Source organism: Dasypus novemcinctus, chromosome 31 (genome assembly GCF_030445035.2).
Source record: "Dasypus novemcinctus isolate mDasNov1 chromosome 31, mDasNov1.1.hap2, whole genome shotgun sequence".
Classification (NCBI taxonomy): Eukaryota; Metazoa; Chordata; class Mammalia; order Cingulata; family Dasypodidae; genus Dasypus; species Dasypus novemcinctus.
The window spans coordinates 43,282,708-43,301,719 of NC_080703.1; the positions used below are offsets into that span (position 1 = coordinate 43,282,708).

The 19,012-nt window shown below is 43.7% G+C and overlaps 1 protein-coding gene across 1 annotated transcript in view; it reads left to right on the top strand.

The window, feature by feature from the left end:
• COL6A5 (collagen type VI alpha 5 chain) overlaps positions 1–18,675 on the top strand; it is a 135,088-nt gene extending 116,413 nt beyond the window's left edge. The window contains exons 38-41 of the mRNA XM_058290880.2: positions 9,117–9,803; positions 10,499–10,595; positions 11,271–11,515; positions 17,921–18,675. Of these exons, the coding sequence (XP_058146863.1) occupies positions 9,117–9,803; positions 10,499–10,595; positions 11,271–11,515; positions 17,921–17,940 (1,049 nt within the window). The 3' untranslated portion in view covers positions 17,941–18,675. The remainder of the gene's footprint in view (positions 1–9,116; positions 9,804–10,498; positions 10,596–11,270; positions 11,516–17,920) is intronic.
• The last annotated feature ends 337 nt before the right edge of the window (positions 18,676–19,012 follow it).

Sequence of the window (19,012 nt, forward strand, 5' to 3'; positions counted from 1 at the left end):
TTTCAGTGTGTGTGGACTACATGAATTCAAATGTACACTGAGGGTGCTTCAGTGTGACTTGTGCAATAATTTGTTACAACACAAAAGCAATGTTCTAGACTTCTATTGACATTTTATCTCATATGGTCCCTTTTCTAATTGAATAAAACTTGGATACTTAAGGTAGTAACTGGGTGATAGAGATAGTGGTGGTGGTGGCAGTTGTGCTGGTGATATAGCCATGAAGGCAAATTTGGTGAAGGTGTCCGCTGTCGCTGATGCAGGTGGTACAGGGTGGTGGAGATGGTGTTGATGAAGGTAGAGGCATGAGTATGGGGTGCTGTTGATGATGGTAGTGGTGGTGTAGTGATAATGGTGGTGGTGATAATGGTGTTGGTGGGAGATGGTGGTGGTGGTGGGAGGTGATGGTGGAGATGATGGTCATGGTGGAGGTGATGGTGATGACAGTAGGGGTAGAGGGGGTGGTGGTGGTGATGGTGTTGGGAGGTGATGGTGATGGTGAAGGTGATGGTGATGGTGCTGACAGTAGTGGTAGGGGGGTGATGGTGGTGGTGATGGAAGGTGATGGTGATGGTGGAGGGGATGGTCATGGTGCTGACAGTAGTGGTAGAGGGGGTGGTGGGGGTGGTGGTGGTGGTGATGGGAGGTGATGGTGATGGTGGAGGTGATGGTGATGGGGGAGGTGATGGTGATGGTGGAGGTGATGGTGATGGTGGAGGTGATGGTCATGGTGGAGGTGATGGTCATGGTGGAGGTCATGGTGATGGGAGGTGATGGTGATGGGAGTTGATGGTGGAGGTGATGGTCATGGTGGAGGTGATGGTGATGGGAGGTGATGGTGATGACAGTAGTGGTAGAGGGGTCATGGTGGAGGTGATGGTCATGGTGGAGGTGATGGTCATGGATTTTCCTATGACTCTTCAGACATTCTTTCATGTAACAAATATGACTGGGGTCCTGTTCTGAAGTAAGCCCAGAGCTCAGCTCTTTGGGGGACTGGGAAAATAAAAATGTATGAAAAAAGAAGATTGAAACACAGGCCCTGCTTTCAAGGAGCTTGTGGTCTGACAGAATAGTCCGTGTGCACAAAAATTCCGAGCACCAAGTCAGAAAGTGATGAATTCAATAAAAAGTGCAGATGAGATGCTTTGGGATCCAACATTCCTTCCATGCAGTACAGTTCTCGAAGTCTATCTGCATCACCCTCTCATTTGCCCATTGAGACAACGCATGAGGAATGACAGTAAGCACAGATGGTACTGCTGGTTGAGTGCAACTATCTCCCAGGCACCATGCTCAGCACTTTATATACAGGGCTTCATTTAATCTTTTCAACAGATTTATTACTGTAACTGCTATTATTATTATTTCCTTGTAGTGATGAGGGCATTGATACTAAAGTTAAGAACCTCACAGGAAGCCACACAGCTAGTAAGGGGCAGAGCAGGATTCAAATCCATGACATCCACACTAAAATGCTGACCTGATCACGTTTGCCACATGGCCCGGTGATGTCATTGTGCCCATTTAAAAGGGAGGAACCACATCCAAACGTCAAATTCGAGCATATGTTAAATTATGTCATCATTTTGAACAGTTGTTTTTAAATAATTTTTGATGGTACAATTTTAAATTTAAAATTGAATTTAAAAAAACCACCCTGTGTGTAAGCCTATTCGGAGGACAGGAAACAGAATAACTCCATTAACACCAAACTGCCAACGGTTTGGGTGAGCTGAGTCCTGCGACCTGCATCACTTGCCCCCCATATTCTGGTAACGTTCTGCACCATTGCTTCAGAGGGAAATGGCCCGTGAGACTCACGCTTGCCCTCTAAGTGCCAATTATACATCCAGGAAATCATCTATCTACCCAGAACCATCTAGGCTAAGAAAGACACTTACTCTAAGTCTTTGGGGAAAGGGTGAAATCCACTTTAAGGCAGTGACTTGTTCGGGCAAATAAGGAAAAGAGGATTTCATATGGCAAAACAAGAGCATTTAAAACGTGCCTGTATTTCCTCTTGACATGGAGTCAATGTCACACGGACACACGCTTGTGCCTGCGTACCCTGCCACCTTAGACCTGAGCCAGCGCCCCCACTGAGCAGAGGGGGGGCAGCGCTGAGTCAGTGCTGTTGAATTCCTCCCAGCTTCTCTGAAAGTAAGCATGCATAAACACAGCAGAACGAGCCTCCTCGCTGCTGAAAGCACGCATGCACTGCGGCACGTGTGTGTAAACTGGGTTCCCCTTTTCCAGCTGATTCTTCACTTTTTCTTAGGGAAATTCTGTTTTGCAAAATCTAGTGGCATGAGCAGGATTTTCAGATGCCCGAGACTTTTCTGTTTGTTTGATTGCTTCTTAAAATTATTTTTTGGAGCACTTCGACTATGCATGGCACTATGGAAACTCTGAAAAATTTTCTCAATAGCCATGTCAGGTTGGAGTTCACTCCTACCATTTTTCAGATGATGGAACTGAGGCACAGAAAAGTTAAGAGAACTCAAGGGGCAGGGCCAGAATTCAAACTCCCGAGTTTCTGCTCATCACCACAGTTCTACCCTGCCTAGAAAAGGAAAAATTACAAATTTTATTTAATCCGTATAGTCATTCTTTTGGAAGAACACGTTCTCTAGCGGCTTCAGTCAGAAGGAACATCAGTTGGCTGAGAATCACATTCTTCAGAACAGGTCCCAGAGCCTTTGGTGAGCCACGTGTCCCTCGTTTGTGCTCCATGTTCATATCTGATGACCAGTTCTTCTGAAGTAGACAAAGCCGGGTTCAAATCCTGACCCATCACTTACTAGCTGTCTGCCCTTGTGCGAGTCATTTACCCCCTCTAAGCCTCAGTTTGCTCATGGGTAAAATGGGAATAATGGTAATTCTACTCTCATAGCGCTGCAAGAATGATTAAATGAGAGAAGACACACGGAGTGCTGAGCACAAGACACAAAGCAAACCGAATGCACAATTAAATACTCAGAAGATGGAAAAGCACAAAAAGAAAGCATTGCCAAGCTTGTGGGAAGTCATTATAAAAATGTTAACTTGAAAAATATCTACAGTTCATGTAGAAAAAAAACTTACAGATAAAGTAGCCTCAATTGCAAATGTGGCTATTAAGAACACATGGCTAATTTTGACCCCTGGGCAAATTCCAGGGCAGACCATGGATAATATATTCATATCTTGAAATTTCCCACAAAAGCCACAAAAGGCAGCACAGCTGTTTCATGGCATATTTAATCCCAGTCCAAATGACTCAAGTCCCCTGGAGTCTCCCTTCTCCCTAAATTTCCTCTTCACCCCCGCTTCTCCCTAAAGTTATTGGAGCACACTTGGCAATGTGGCTTTAACCCTAGCCAAAGTTAGACTCATCTCTGGGGTACTTCTGTGGAAACTCCATCCAAGTCTCGTGCATATTAATGTGAGCCAACCCTTCCACCTCTTCCAGTTGAGGGAATCAATTCTTCCACAGAGTTAAAGATGGGGATTTGGCTTGGTGACATTTCCAGAAAATGCACAGCATCATTGTGAACAATGGGCGCGTTTTATCCATACTTTGGCCAGGTTTGCTTGGAAGAAAACATTGCAAAGACCCAATCTCTCTAAGTAAGATGAATTTAGGGAAGCAGATGTGGCTCAAGTTTTTGGGCTCCCACCCACCACATGGGAGGACCCAGGTTCGATCCCTGGGGCCCGCTGGTAACGGCAAGCCTGCACGGTGAGCCAGTGCCCATGCAGTGAGCCATGCAGCAAGACGATGACACGGTAAAAGAGAAACAAAGGGGAGCGTCAAGGCGAGATGCAACCGAATCCAGGAAGTAAGGTGGCACAAGTGACAGGGAACCTCTGTCCACATCGGAGGTTCCAGGATTGAATACCGTTGAATCCTAGAGGAGAAAACAAGAAGAGAAGACCAAAAAAGAGAGAAATAGACACAGAAGATCACACAGTGAATGGACACAGCAAAAACAGCAGGATGAGGGGAGGGGGAAAAGAAAAAGATGAATTTAGATTCAGAGTAGAATAATCATGCTTTATGTTTGAAAAAAAATTAGAGTTTCTAAGGTACAATCATTATATTTAGTTTCTTTGATTCTCATGCTAATTCTGTAAGTAGACAGAGAATCTATTTTTAGAAATTTTGTAGATGAAATATACCTCTTCAGAAATAGTCCTGCTGGATACTTTAGAAAAGGATAGATATTTTGCTCATTTATAAAGAGAACCACTGGAAAAAATGAGTATTTCTGGTATGGGCATGTGGGAAAAATATTGTTAACAAGGTAAGTCAACTCTTCTACCAGAGTTTTTTTTAAAATACTTTCCTTATGTTTTAACAAAGTGTGTAGGTCAACATTTTCAAGGAAGTTAAAACACTGTAATGGAAAACAGAGATTCTGGTGGCAGAATAGTCCATTCCAGGACTGTAAATTCCAAAAAGACAGAGCTGTCTAATTAATCTTCACAGTTCCTAACACATTAAGGTTCAGAACTCTAGAAATGTTTTTGGTGTTGATATTTTAGGGCTAAAGTACATTATATAGTGTCCACAGCAATGAAGAATATAACTTAGATGCTTTTGCCTGCCCCTCTAGTTTCATGTTTAGTAGTTTAATCAGGGACCTCCATCTTGATGAAAAAAATTCTAAGATTTTGAAACTGGGCTCCTGGTGGAAAATGGGACTTCGAACATCCTTGTGAAATACAAAATTTTGTTCAATTACTACAAACATATTAATAAAGGAAGTATTTGGCACATAAATGAATTTTGTGAGAAGGAAAAGAACATGGAAACATCTCAAACAAGACGGTCAGTTCTCATCTATTAGAGCTGCCCAAAATGGAGTAATAGGAACTGGATTTACCACCCACTTGAAATACAGGAGAGAGGAGGAGAGAGGAGGAGAAAAGGGAAGAGAAGGGAGAGAAGGGAAGAGAAGGGAAAAGAGAAGAGGAGTCAACAGTTTTTAAGGCACTGGACAGAAGAAAATGAAAGACAGTGATTCCTGAGAGAGGGAAAGCAAACCTTGAGAGCCCTCCACTTGCCCCAGCTACCATCTTGAAAGAACTTCCAGGCCACAAGGCAGGATGGGGGCTTCAGGGGGAGCCCAGCAAATTCCCTGGGATGAGACACAGTTGAGAGAGTTCAGGGAGACCATGGCAGTTAGCGTTTGCAGAGTACTAGAGAAGGAAAATTGCACACAGAGGGCACCCTTTGGTTAATTCAGCAGAATAGTGACAAACATATGCATGTGAGGTCATTAGCCATGGCCAGGGAGAGAGCCATCTGAAAGTCTGGGAGAACAGTGCTGGTCACTCACACAGGCCAGGACAGTGCTCTTCCCACCAGCAAGACTGGACAAACACAGAGTTCATATGATACTGGGGGGAAAACTCAAGAAAGTCTTACTAAGTAGTGGGGAATCGGCCCTAAACTGAGCACTGCTCCAGACTGTACCAACAAATCATAAAAGCAAGACCCAAGAGGATCAAACTACTTCCATAGGATTTAACTGCCTCCCCAAAGCACTTGATCACTTATAGGAATAAAAAGGAATCACACACCCAACAAGAGAAGCAGAAAAACATAACCCAAAATGAAGAAAATAATCTACTGAAGCCAACCCAGAACTGACACAGATGTTAGAACTAGCAAACAAAGTATCAAAACAACTATTGTGACTGCGCTCCATGTATTAAAAAATTAAATAGATAAATAGAAATTATTAAAAAGATCCAAAGAGAACTTAAAGAGATTAAAACTACAGTGTCAGTCATGGGAGCAGGTGTAGCCCACGTGGTTGAGCTCTCTTGCTTTCCATGTGTGCGGTCCTGTTCAATCCCCAGTACTTCCTGAAAAGAAAAAAACTACAATGTCTAAGGTGAACAATATACTGCTGAATAGGATGAGTGGGATATTAGATTTGGCAGAAGAAAAATTTAATGAACTTGAAGACATAGCAATAGAAGTTATCCCAATTAAATACTGAGAAAAAAGAGATTCCAGAAACATGCAAAGAGCATCAGTGGGTTGTAGGACAACTTTGAATGTCCTGAGCTTTATGCATTGTGGTCTCTGAAGGAAAGGAGAGAGAAAAGAAACAGAAGTACTTGAAAAAATAATGGTTGGAGTTTTTTTTTAATTTGATGAAAACTATAAAACCATAGGTCCAAAAACCTCAATAAACACCAAAGACAAGAAACATGAAGAAAATGGCAATGAAAAAGAGAAAAATCTTTAAAACATACTGAAAAATAAGATATATTCTTTACAGGTTAATGAAGACCAGTGTGACAGGAAATTTCTCATCATTGTGCAAGCAAGAAGACAAAGGGTCAACATCTTTAAAACCCTAAAAGAAGCAATCTGTCAACCTAGAATTCTATTCCCAGTGAACAAGTCTTTCAAAATGAAGGCAAATAAAGACATTTCAAGACATGTTAAGACTGAAAGAAGACATCATTAGAAGACCACACTCTAAACAGAAGAAAAATTATGCCACGTGAAAATAGTAACTACATGGGTAAATATGGAAGTTGTTTTTATTATTTTAAAGATAATTGCCTGGTTACACAAAAGTAATAATATATCGTGATGTTTGTAACATGTAAAAGTAAATTGTGTGACAATAGCATAAGGCTAGGAAGAGAGATATGGACATACACAGGCACACCTTATTTTATATTGCACTTCACAGATAGTGTACATTAAATTTTACAAATTTAAGTTTTGTGACAACCCTGCTTTGAGCAAGTCTATCAGCACTATTTTCCCAACAGCATGTGCTCACTTCATATCTCTGTGTCACATTTTAATTAAGGTCTGTACATTGTTTTGTGGATATAATGCTCTAGCACACTTAATAGACTACAGTGCAATGTAATCATAACTTTTTATGCACTGGGAAAGTGAAAATGTGTGTGACTTGCTTTACTGTGATATTCACTTTATTGCAGGGATGTGGAAGTGAACTTGCAAAATCTCTGAGGTATGCCTGTACTAGTTAATGTTTTGATAATATATATAAAGTGGTATTATCACTTGAAGGTAGACTTTGATAAGTTATATATGTATACTACAAACCTAAGCATTACAACCAATCAGCCAATAAAGAAGATAAAATTTTATCATAAAAAATAATTAATACAAAGGGGCAGAGAAAGAGGAAAAGTAGAAAAAGAACAGATGGAATAAGAAGCAGAATGACAGACTCAAACCTAACCATAACAATAATTACATTAAATGTAAATGGCACAAGCATGCAATTTAAAAAAGCAGAGTTTATCAGATGGGATAAAAAATCAAGACCCAATACACCTCTGAGATACATATTTTAAATACAAAGACAAAAATAGGTTAAAAGCAAAAGGGTGGAAAAATAGATGCCATCTAACTCTATTCAAGAGAAAGCTGGGGTGGCAATTTTAATATCAGATAAAGTAGATTTCAGAGTAAAGAATATTACCAGGGTTATATAAGGTCATTTCATAATGATAAAGCAGTCAATTTATCAAGAAGACGTAAAAATCCTTAACTTTGATGCAACTAAGTATGGAGCTGCAAAATACTTGCATCTCCTGTACATTGCCCATCAATTCTGATGTCAGCCTTGGAACATAACCCTGCCTTAAAGTCTTATGTACCCTGTGGAATTCCTGGGATGTGGATGGAAACAGAGACGGCCCACCATCCATGTCCTAGACGTGCATACCAAGGCCTGATGAGGTTCAGCAGTTTGCCCATCTCAGGGAGTCTTGGTGTGCCACAGCGCTGCCAGTGCCAAGGGCCAGAAACGTGCTGGCCTTTATCAAGGGGATTTATTAGGGTAAGCTTCCAGTTCTGAGTCCATGAAATATCCACATCAAGGCACCATCAATGGTCCTGTCTTGCCAAAGTCAGCTGCTGTTGATGCTGGTGTCCTGCCGTGTAGCGATCAGGCATGGGGCTCCTCTCCCCAGCCTGGAGCTGTTCCATGGGCCAGCCGCTCTGCTCGAGGACCTCTGCCCGTGCCTCTGTGCCCGCTGCTTCCAGACTCGGGGACCTCTCTCAGCCCTTGGGGCTTCTCAGTTTTCCTGCAGTTCTCTTTCTCACATGGCAGCTTTCTTTCTCTCTTTCCTCCCTCTCTCTTTCCTTCTTTCCCTCCCTCTCCCTCTCTCATCTGCATTTATATCTGGCCCAGCAAGAGGGAGGAGACCCAAGCTAGCTCAAGCCTCACTGACATCATCAATCAGAAGCCCCAAAGGGATCTTATCACGTGATCTAACCAAAGGCCCCTTCACCAAATTTAATGCAATCAACAACCCAAAGGCCCCACACCCATGGGAATGGGGTAGTTTAAGAACAGAAGCCTTTTCTGGGATTCACCAAATTCAGACTGTCAGAGGGAGCAACTGGTGTCTGACACCAGCTCTTTTAACTTCAGCCTGCACTACTTAGGAAACCTTAGTCTGTCCACATTTCCTTCTCAAACTTAAAACCCACAAGAGAGTAGGATGATTGTATCCAGCCTGTGATGCTTCTTGGCCACAGCCTCTTCTGCATGTGGAGGGTATTACCAAGTGAAAAGAAATAGATTTAACCTGTCAAGAAGCACTGTATCCCTCTTCTTTTCCAAGAGTAGAAACAAATGGGAAAGCTAAGAAAAAAAATGTTTTCATTATTTTAGTAGATAGGAATGAGTCAATAGTGTATTAGTTATCACTTCTAAGCAAAAATCACTTTTTCAGTACTGTTGATGGCAGTTTACTGAGAACCCCTTAAGAATTGTTACAAGTAAAAAGTTGTAAACATCCAGAGTATGCTAAAAAAGCTGTATGTTTTTCTTCTTGCATATGGAAACTAGTTGGAGGATAAAGAAATCACCTGACAAAGATCTAAGATGGGGTGGAAGACAGATTTCTTCTCCCATCAGATTGTAATGGTTCCCACCACAGGGAGAAGGATTTGGAAAATGCATCGGGGAACAAGTGCTGTGATTGATTAGTGATGTCTGCCACAGGAGTAGAAATGGGCATGGCAATAACCCATGCTGTGCATTTGCCATCCTCGGGCTAGGAGTTATGAATTTCTCCTTCTACTAAAAAGAGTGACTTGAGTTATTCTATTGCAGGACAGGAAAATGTTAACAGAAAAGAACCACTTCCTACCAATGAACCTGGAAATCCCTCTCTTCAGGACTATTACATGGATGTGGCCTTCCTCATAGATGCTTCCCAAAGAGTGGGGAATGATGACTTTAAGGAGGTGAAAGCTTTCATAACCTCAGTGCTTGATTACTTCTACATTGCCCCAGATCCAATGACTTCCACCTTAGGAGACAGAGTGGCGGTCCTGAGCTACTCCCCTCTGGGCTACTTACCCAACACTGAAGAATGCCCAGTCTACCTGGAATTCGATTTGGTTACTTATAACAGTATACACCAAATGAAACATCACCTCCAAGATTCTCTTCAACAGCTCAATGGAGATGTTTTTATTGGCCATGCCCTGCAGTGGACGATTGACAATGTCTTTGTAGGAACCCCCAACCTGAAGAAAAACAAAGTTATCTTCATAATATCCGCTGGCGAAACCAACCCTTTAGACAAGGAATTCTTGAAGAATGTATCTCTGACAGCCAAGTGTCAAGGCTACTCCATATTTGTGTTTTCCTTTGGTCCTACACACAATGACAAGGAATTAGAAGAATTGGCCAGTCAGCCACTGGATCATCACTTAGTCCAGCTTGGCCGAATTCACAAGCCAGATTTAGACTATATCGTCAAGTTTGTCAAGCCGTTTGTCCATTCCATCAGACGTAAGTCATTAAGCTTTTCTATTGCTTTTGCAATACATTTAATGTCCCTGTGTACAATCCCTCAGTAGCGGTAGTAAACCAAACCTCACAGCCTCTGCCCGTGTTTTGTAATTTTAGGCATGGATGTAGTAGTTAACCTGAGAGCTCACAGTGTCAAACAAGCCCTGGCTGTGCTGGGGAATTAAGTGGTTGTCTGAAGCTCCTGTAAATTCAATAGACAGTCACAGCAATGTAGAATTTCTGGTACCCATTGAGCCCAAGGGCTCCCGTAACCCTTAGGAATCTTGGAAATCCCGCTCTATTGAGTACCAGACTTGTCACTTCCAAACAAATGGTGCCTTCTTCTAATCCCAGATAAACAGAGCAGACAATTTCAAGAGCTCACGACATCTTCTAGATGGAGCGTCCCTTTAGGGGGAGAGACACAGATGAAGGGGATGATTGAGAGGCCCTCGAACTAATCGCAAGCCTGTGCCACGCAGAACGTGGGCGCTTCGGGCTCGATTACTGCCATATCTCATTGACTTTGCCCATGGCAAGGGATTTCAGTGTCAGAGGACACCTGCTTTATTGGGTGTCTAATAAAATTCACTTTCTCTCGGAAACACCTGAAACCACAGAAGAAAACTGTCTTTGGGTGACAGCCAGACTCTGGATGGGTGTCATTTAGACTTACCAGTTCATTCTCTCTCCAGGCGCCATCAACAAATATCCGCCCAAGGATCTGAGGCTCAAGTGTGTCAATGTCAGCTCTCCCCACCCAGAGATGGTCAGCCAAAAGAACGCTGTCCTGTGAGTGGAGAAATGCAGAGTCTGGGTAATGCTAGAGCTGGGAATAGGCCTTAAGAAAGCACTTTGAAATAAACGGCATTTTAGTTTACGTGCCTGGTCCTGTGAGTACCTTTCAAAAGCCCCTGGTGTGTGATGACAGCACAGGTCTGGTGTTGATGGAAATAGAATATGATCTACATTAGAGAGAACCATGTTTTGATTTTATTGCTTTTTAGTAAAAGCCCTTTATTAGTAACTATGTAATATCGCTCTCACACTGGTTACTGCCAAAACAGAAAACTTATACTATCAAAGGTTGTACCTAACAATTTTAGATCAGAAGAAATACATGAAAAAGGCAAGTCATAAAATAGCAACAGACATTGGCTATTTGGAAAACAGATCTGATATGAAGCTTGGCAGGAAGGATTCTTTCAAGTTAGATTTTGAAAAGTATGACCCTAAGTACTCAATAAAAATTCAGTGATGAAAATGATAATCATTTGGAGTCTTAAACTGCTGAGACAAATGTCTAATTTCCTGTTGGAATATGAAACATATTGCCCCTGAGTCAAATATCATCCACCAAACCGCATTTGGACTATTCCAATCACAAGCATAAAATGGATTCGTGCTACATGATCCTGCTAGGGACGTGGCTAATGTATTTTCCATCTCTTTTCTTTGCCACACCAGCCTTCCTCCTGCAGTGTATGGCATAGTGTCGGGAAACAGTGAGCTGTTTGGTGGATCCGGCTCCCAGGAATGGCATTCCTTCGAATTTGGGAGCAATGACAGTGATGGTTCTGAATCCACTACTGATTTGATCCAGAAGTTATACATGCTCTTTTCAACTGGGAGATTGATGGCAAAAGACCAAGAAGAAGCACTGAGAGAAGAAGTCACATATGCAGCAAGTGATACACAACAAGAAGGAAAAGGTAACCAGAGCACGACACGAGGGCCTCGGTCTGTTTGAATTCCTTTGGTGAAAACATGCACAATGAGAACTCACCAGGACATTTGGAGATGACAGGACAGGGGTGAAAGAGAGGCTTATCAGCCAGGGCTACGGGGCCCCCAAAATCAGGGGCAAGGGAGGCAAAACGCTGGAAAAGCACAGGTGTTGACAAAACCACAAGGTGAGGTGGGTGTGAGTTGTTGGTGTGGACACAGGGAACTGATAGGGAAAAGAACGAGGACCCTGGGTTCCCAGGAGGCAGAAGGAAGAGTCCTTCGCACTTGTGCAGAAGGGGGGTGGGGAGGGCCGTGCAAGAGGCCCCCAGCTTGGAGCCCCCGGGTTCTGCTTTCTCCTCGGCAGCCAGGCCTCCCCAGGTCTGCGTGCAGGCTCCCCGCTGAGCGCAGCCGGGTGGGGTGGGAGCGCCCAGCTCTGTGCGGGCGCTGGGGCCGTCCCACAGGCTGAGCAGGGGAGGGTTATGGATCAACAGCTGAAGAGGAGATGGGGGGCGGCACCCAGGAAGCTGTGGGCAGCACCAGGCGGCCGCTCACCTTCCTTGCTGTGTGCCAGATCAGGCTGGAAATTACTTAAAAGGACAATTCCTGAGAATCTACTAAAGATGAAAATACGCACATCCAGTGACCCAGGAATTTCCCTCCAAAATTTATACCCAACAGAAATACATAATTAAGTTCCCCAAAAGTCACAGACTAAAATGTTCATGGAAGTGCTATTTGTAGTAGCCCCAAAGTAGAAACAAAAATGCCCAGCAACAGGGGAATTGATGAACAGATACTGGTCGATTCAAACAATGAGATACTATAGAACAACAAAAGAATAAATAAATTACAACTGAGCAGGACGTGGATGAATCTCACACCAATAGTATTGGACAAAAGAAGTCAGAAACAAAAGACACGGGATCCGTTTAAATAAAGAGAAAACCACAAGGCGCTTTTGAGAGCATCACATTTGGGGGGATTTTGTTTTTAAATTTATATCGTGTGGTTATTAAACAGTTCAACCATAAAAACCTTTCTTAAAAAAACAAAGGGAAAACAGGCGACATTAATCTGTGGTGTTAGACGTGGGATGGCGGCCTGCTTGGGGAGTACTTGGGGGGCAGGAGGGGACCCGCAGGCTGGCAATGGTCCCTTCTCGGCTCTGGGGTCCGCTCCTGGCTCGGTCCAGCTTGTGAAAATCCACGAGCTGTAAGCTCGCTGCGTGTACACTCCCTGCATTGCAGACTCTTCAAGTTTACAGACACGTTAAAAATACAAGTATAGTTAAAGACAGGCATTTATAGCTCTACATGTGCATATTGCTAGATACATAGAATAGGACAAAATCAACAAAACGATGGAAAATGAGAGATGGGGGTGGGGAAAATAGAGAAGAAACCACGGAGGCCAGAAGACAGCCGGACGGTGTTGTTTTTCAGAGCCCTGACACGTGGTGCTAAGTGTACCGTGAGCACAGAATTGCGTAAGCAGTGAAAATGACCCCAAATGGAGGCAAAATAGAGACATTCTCAGGTGAAGGAACGCTAGGAGAATATGTTGCCAGCAGATCTACTCTAAAAAAGAAATATGAGGAGATGACCGGTCGCTGAGTGAGGTCAGATGGCTATTGACTGGGGGGCGGGAGTCACGACTGGGCAGAGAAACTGAGAAAAGAGCCCAGTGAGTTAGGAAGTAGGAAGTGGGGGCTGAGAGAAAGGCAGGTGCCAGCTGCAGCTGACCCTGTAAAGCGCTGGACGGTTTATTAGGTAATTTCAGACACTGACCCCATGGAAGCCCCCCAAAAGCCCATGGGAGCCAGGAATTGATATCCCTGTCAGTCCTCTGCAGATGGAGAAACTGAGGCACAAAGGGGTTCCATGCCCTGCTGGGACTTGGCCCTGGTTTGGCAACTCCTGGCCCAGGGTGCTTTCTCAACATCTGGAGGAAGGAATTACGAGGGGTCAGAGACCGGGTTGGGGGTGGAGCAGGCAGGGAAACCAATCAACAGCGCAGTCAGAGGAAAGAGCACAGACACGGCCGTTTCCAGCTGGCCTCGACATTAGGGTCCCTGCACATTTGAAAATTCCACCTGCAGACCCCACCCCACCCTGGCGTGAGGCAGCATCCAGAGCTAAAGCTCCACAGGCAACTCTGTCATCACGTGAGCAGTGTGGATACATTCCTTATCATTCTTCACAAGTCCTTTCCTCCCAAAAGTCCCTCGGTTTTCCTGTAGCAATTCTGTGTCATACAGCTGGCGGTAGGCAGTGTTAGTCTTTTAAGGAGCGCTGGCTGACCTCTCTGCTTGCTGAGGTTTGCCCAGTCCTCTTCTGTGCAGCAAGGCTGAGTCTCTCTAGAAAAGATCAATTTACCTTTTTTCTAGGCATCTTGGAAACTTCGAATTTGAACATTGGAATGACTTTAAAAATCAGAGTTCTATTGTCTCTTTTTTACATATAAGGAAATGGGGCTAGAGATAGCCGAGTTATCTTACCCAAGAATACACACAACTCCTGGTTCAATAAATACATCACAGGCATTCTTATTCTGTAATTATGTTTGTAGAGCACCTTCAAGTTATGCCATGAAAAGAAGATAATAAAATCTATCTCTGAATTGTTGAAAGGTGGGAGACGATACCTATAAATCTCAAAGTACACATTGTGCCTGGCACATAATCACCTAGTATTATCCTTGAGTGACTTACCTAAGCCTGGCAATATATTTGGCAATTAAAAAGAAAAGTCCACTGATCAGCCGTTCTATTGCCTCATTCATCTTTTGTTTTCCAAGAGAGAGTTGGGTTTCTTTTTTCCTACCTATTTTTCTGATATTTTCATTTTATTATTTTATCATCTACTTAATGTACGAGTTTTCTGTTTGCTTCATATAATACACATTTTCCAGGTTTTAATGTGGATGTTTTTAAGTATAACTGGATCCTTTTCCCTTTATGCCAAGCCAGGGCTTATGTTTTTGTCTTTATTTTTCCAATATCAAGTGAGGAGTTTCTCCAGTGTCAAGTCCAGCCCCATCAGTATCTCCTGGGAACTCATTAGAAATGCAGATTCTCAGATCCCACATGCCTGAATCAGAAACTCTGGGGGGGCCTCTGGGTGATTCTGATGCTGGGGTTCGGGCGGGAACCCCTGACTTAACGTTAAAGATACTTTGTCCCAATCAGTCTTCCTTAATGCGGTTTCTCCTGGGCTATTAATAGGCGCTTGGGTGAAAAAAGATCATTTTCCTGGAAGCTGCTGAGAAGGAGGTGCCCCTTGTGCAGGACTTCTCAGTGCCTTTAGGGGGCTGAGGGTCACTGAGATTCTGTGAGAGCGGCTGTAGTCACAGCAGTGGGCCACAGGGTCTTGCACGAGGGAGCGTCTTCGAGGGCTGGTGTTTTATGGTAAATCGTTTTAGGAAAACACTAGTGGGAAGAGGGAATCCGGGCCGGCCCTCACCTCAAGTCCGAGCTCTTGCATGCCTTGAGCTCTCGGACACTCCGCTTTGCCTGGTGAGCCTCGGTTTCCTCGTGTGTAAAGCAGGGCTATCGGAGCCTCCGATGGGCTACGTGGGCATGACGCGAGGGTAGAGGGCCTCACACGGCCCTGGCATGACGTGAAAGCTCAACGAATGTGAGCGTTTCTTTAAAATGGGGAGGGGGAGGGAGACGATGGCGCTGACAGTGACGAAGCCAGATGGCCGCAGAGCCGACGGCCACGGCGACAAGGCCCCAGCAGGGAGAGGGGCCTGGTCCAGCGTGGTTCTGTGGCCCACTGCGTGATCTCGGAAGGCCCCTCGCTGCTCCCGTGCTTGACTTCCTAATCGTCGGCCTGAGGAGCGTGGCTGAGGCCGTGGTTTGCACTCTGGGCTCACCTGTTTCTGGGAACACGCAGAGACTTTCTGAGGCACGGACTTTTCAAAGCTAGCCGTGCAGGACTCGGCCCACCCAAAGTGTGTTTGCGTCTGAGGAATCACGGAGGGGCTCCTTTCCGTGCCCCCCACTTCACACGCGGAAACTGGCCCATCCCTCAGCCCCTCTGAATCTCCCTGGGTGCTGCACCTCAACGTTAAAGTCCCCCAGGAAGGGGAAGGGGCCTGCTGTGGAGCAGGGCGTCCTTCTAGAAGGTTCGACCTGTAGGCCTCCTTTGCTAAAGCACCTTCCATCCAGGCAAGGCTTCCAGGCTTCCCTCCGTCCAACACGTTTCTGCTAAGGAAGGAGTGCATGGCTAGAAATGGGGTATTTGCGCCCATATTGGGATGTTCTGATTTTGGATGTATTATAGGGCGAGGAGGGTGGAAGTGACGACAAATTTTATTTAGGAATCTGGCCTGTGCCATCCCCAGCTATGGCCAAAGGATGCCTGTCTCCTGACTCAGAATTCCACGAGAACAAAGCAAAAAGAATATTGGAAAAAACTGATGGAGTGCAAGCACTGTTTCATGAGGCCAAAATCTCATGGCGAGAGGTAGAATCTTAAGTAAGACATCATCAGCTCAGGGACCTCAGTAACAGTTATTTCAGTGGGAAAACGAAGTCAGACTCTTTCTATGGCTTTTGATAAGGACTAGTCCTGCCAGTTCATACAGGGGGCATTTTCCATAAATAGAACGAGCTAAATTGAAACTTCATATATTTGAAGAAAAAGTAAATAAAACATCATAAGAATTATTTTATCAAAAATATAGTAATAGCACAAGAATTGTGCTTTGAGTGCTGTTCGACTTTTCCAATAATTGTTTTTTTTTTAGTTTTTCAAGTCAAACAATGTGCCTTTAAGTAAAAGGTATAATTAATATACGTTTTGGTAAAGTTTTTAATGGTACATTTCCCAGAAATGAGAACATGAATAATTCTAATGACTATGTAAGAGATTCTTTTGCAAAACCTTTTGAAAGATTACTAGGTGTTTTTGGCACATAACTCAGAAAGAATTCCAAGAATTGTTTGACACTGTTAAAACTAATTTGTTCAAACCACCTATCTAAATAAACAATATTTCCTAATGCTTAAATCTATAATAAGTATTGAAAATAGAATTGATATTAATATTAAAGTTTACATCATTTTAACAATAAATAAAATAATAGGGAAAACTATCAATTTAATTAACATGTACACCTTTTGTGCTTGTTGAATTACCAAAATTTAAATATATATGCTATTTAATTAATTCTGATGATAATCTAGCTAGAAAACATTTTAGCATATTGATGCATAGTTATAGAAAATAACCAAATTTCAATTTATACACATTTTTATTGCAGAATTATCATTAGGCCAACAAAATATTTCGAAGCAGAGAAATATATTAGAATGAAGTTCTATGGGAGAAGTGGAAGGAAAATACAAGTTTAAGGAAAGAACACTAAAATAGACTTTCACACATGAGCATATGTATTATTTTTTTAAGTGTTGATGGGATCGAAACACTGTGATATTTAGATTCCATTGAGTAAATTAAAAGAGAAACATGAAAGTTTTATTTTACAATGTGTTACAAAGTATATCATTTTCAACTACTTAAACTCACAATGAAAAAAATTAGAAGTCACCTTGGAAAGGTGCGGAAAGCACGTGCTGCTTTCCCTTGACGGGGTCCTCTGTGCAGCAGCGTTTGAGGACAGCTGAGTTGGAGCGTCCCCCGGGTCTGGCGTGGGCCACGCTTGCCTGCAGCAGACCCCACGAGGGGCTTTCTGTGCCGTGGCTAATTAAAGGGGTCCTCCCAGAATAACCAGTAAAGGAAGGGAGAGCGGGAAAGAGGAAGGCTGGCAACCAGCCCGGGGTTCCCGTCAGGCAGCCGCAGCTGTGCTCCGTCAGGGGAGCTTGGTGGTGGGTCCCTCTCTGACCTCAGGCAGAGAAGTCTGGCTTTCCTCTCCCTCCTAATTCATTCCCTGCTCAAGGCGGCCCTGCGGAGGGGCGCGAGCCCCCAGGGGGGCATGCCTGTGGCTAAAGCCACTCACCAGCTTGAAGGACAGCCGCCCCCATAGCAGAGCAGGTGCCGGCTGCCAGGCGCTGAAGCACACGTGGGGGGGGGGGGGGGTCGGCCGAGAAATTAGGGCTAAAAAGAGCCCGTTGCGGGTCCCTTCCAGCTGCGCTTTGAGTTCACCAGCTGCGCGTGGACTTGCAGATCCTGGACGCGCTGGTGCTCTCCAGGAGGAGGCACAGCTGTGGTTCCACGTCCGTGCTGCTCTTTTATGCCTATTACCACGTCCCCCTGAATTAGGCTTTTGTTTTGACTATTGAAAGTGGTGAAAACTTCTAGGAGAAAAGGGAAGCAGAATTGTGTTTGTTTCTTAGGTGGTATATAAAGAAGTAGGTTTTAGAGGGGACGTTTTAAATAAAAACTGACGTGAAGAGCAATGCATTTTGTGCGTGTGCTTCGCAGGTGGTGAGGACAAAAGATGATCACAGCAGAAGGGACAGCAGCCCCGATTCCACGTGCTTCCAGCCAGAAAGTGTGGGTCATCTTCTAGCGGGCGAGCGGTGAGTGGCAGGCCTTGATCGCCAGAGCAACTGGGTGTCCCGTGTCTCAAATCTGATGAAGACTCACTGAGGAGCTCTGCAGAACTAGGACTGACCATTTCCCTCGGGAATCTAGACAGTTGGCCTTGAAGAGTCGACTGAAGCTTTTCTTTGACAGCTCTATACAGCTCAGGCATCAATATATCTGCATAAAGAAGATTTTTTTGCCATCATTTTTATGACACAGCTATCTAAAATTGGACTCTGTGTAAAAGGCATTTAGAGTTTAAATTTCCTAGGAGTATCTTCTGTCTATTCACAGAACTAGAAACCTGTGTCTTCGGTTCTGGTAGGACTCGAATGCTGCACCTTGTCCTGAGTGTCCCATAAAAACCACCTGTCAGCCTGCTACCCACACGGGCAATGCTTTCTCTGTACTTGGACATGGACAAAAGAACTGGGTGAGGAAGAAAGGAAAAAGTGGGAAGGGGCTAGTTTTAGGAACTGCTTTGTGCCGTGACTGCTGTCAGTTGAGGCGTGCTTTGCTTTGTATGTACTTGATTTTTGCTGCAAAAAAATTATGGAAAAGCCTGAAAGCTTTATATGACGAGAATTGTTCTTGGGAATTACAGTGTAACAAGTGACAATTTCTGAAATAAAAGCAAGTCTCACCTGGAAGCTTTTGCTGTTCATTTTTATTTTATTTCACGTTGTCTAAGACCAACTAAAACACCAATACAGGATGAAACATATTTGGAAACTATATAAAAAAAGGAAAAATAAGCCAATAGTGCATTAGTTTTGAAAATCATTCAATTTGGTTAAGGCAACAAATAATTATCAGGTCAATAAGTACGAATTGTATGAAAAAGAAAGTGCCTACCTTAGTTGGGTAACACTATAGGCAATTTTGTTCTTTTTCCACAGCATCAATTTCCTTAGCATTTCTGTTGTTTGTATAATTTTAAAGTAATCAAATCAATTGATTCCAGGTGGTCGAAATTTTAAAGCAGCC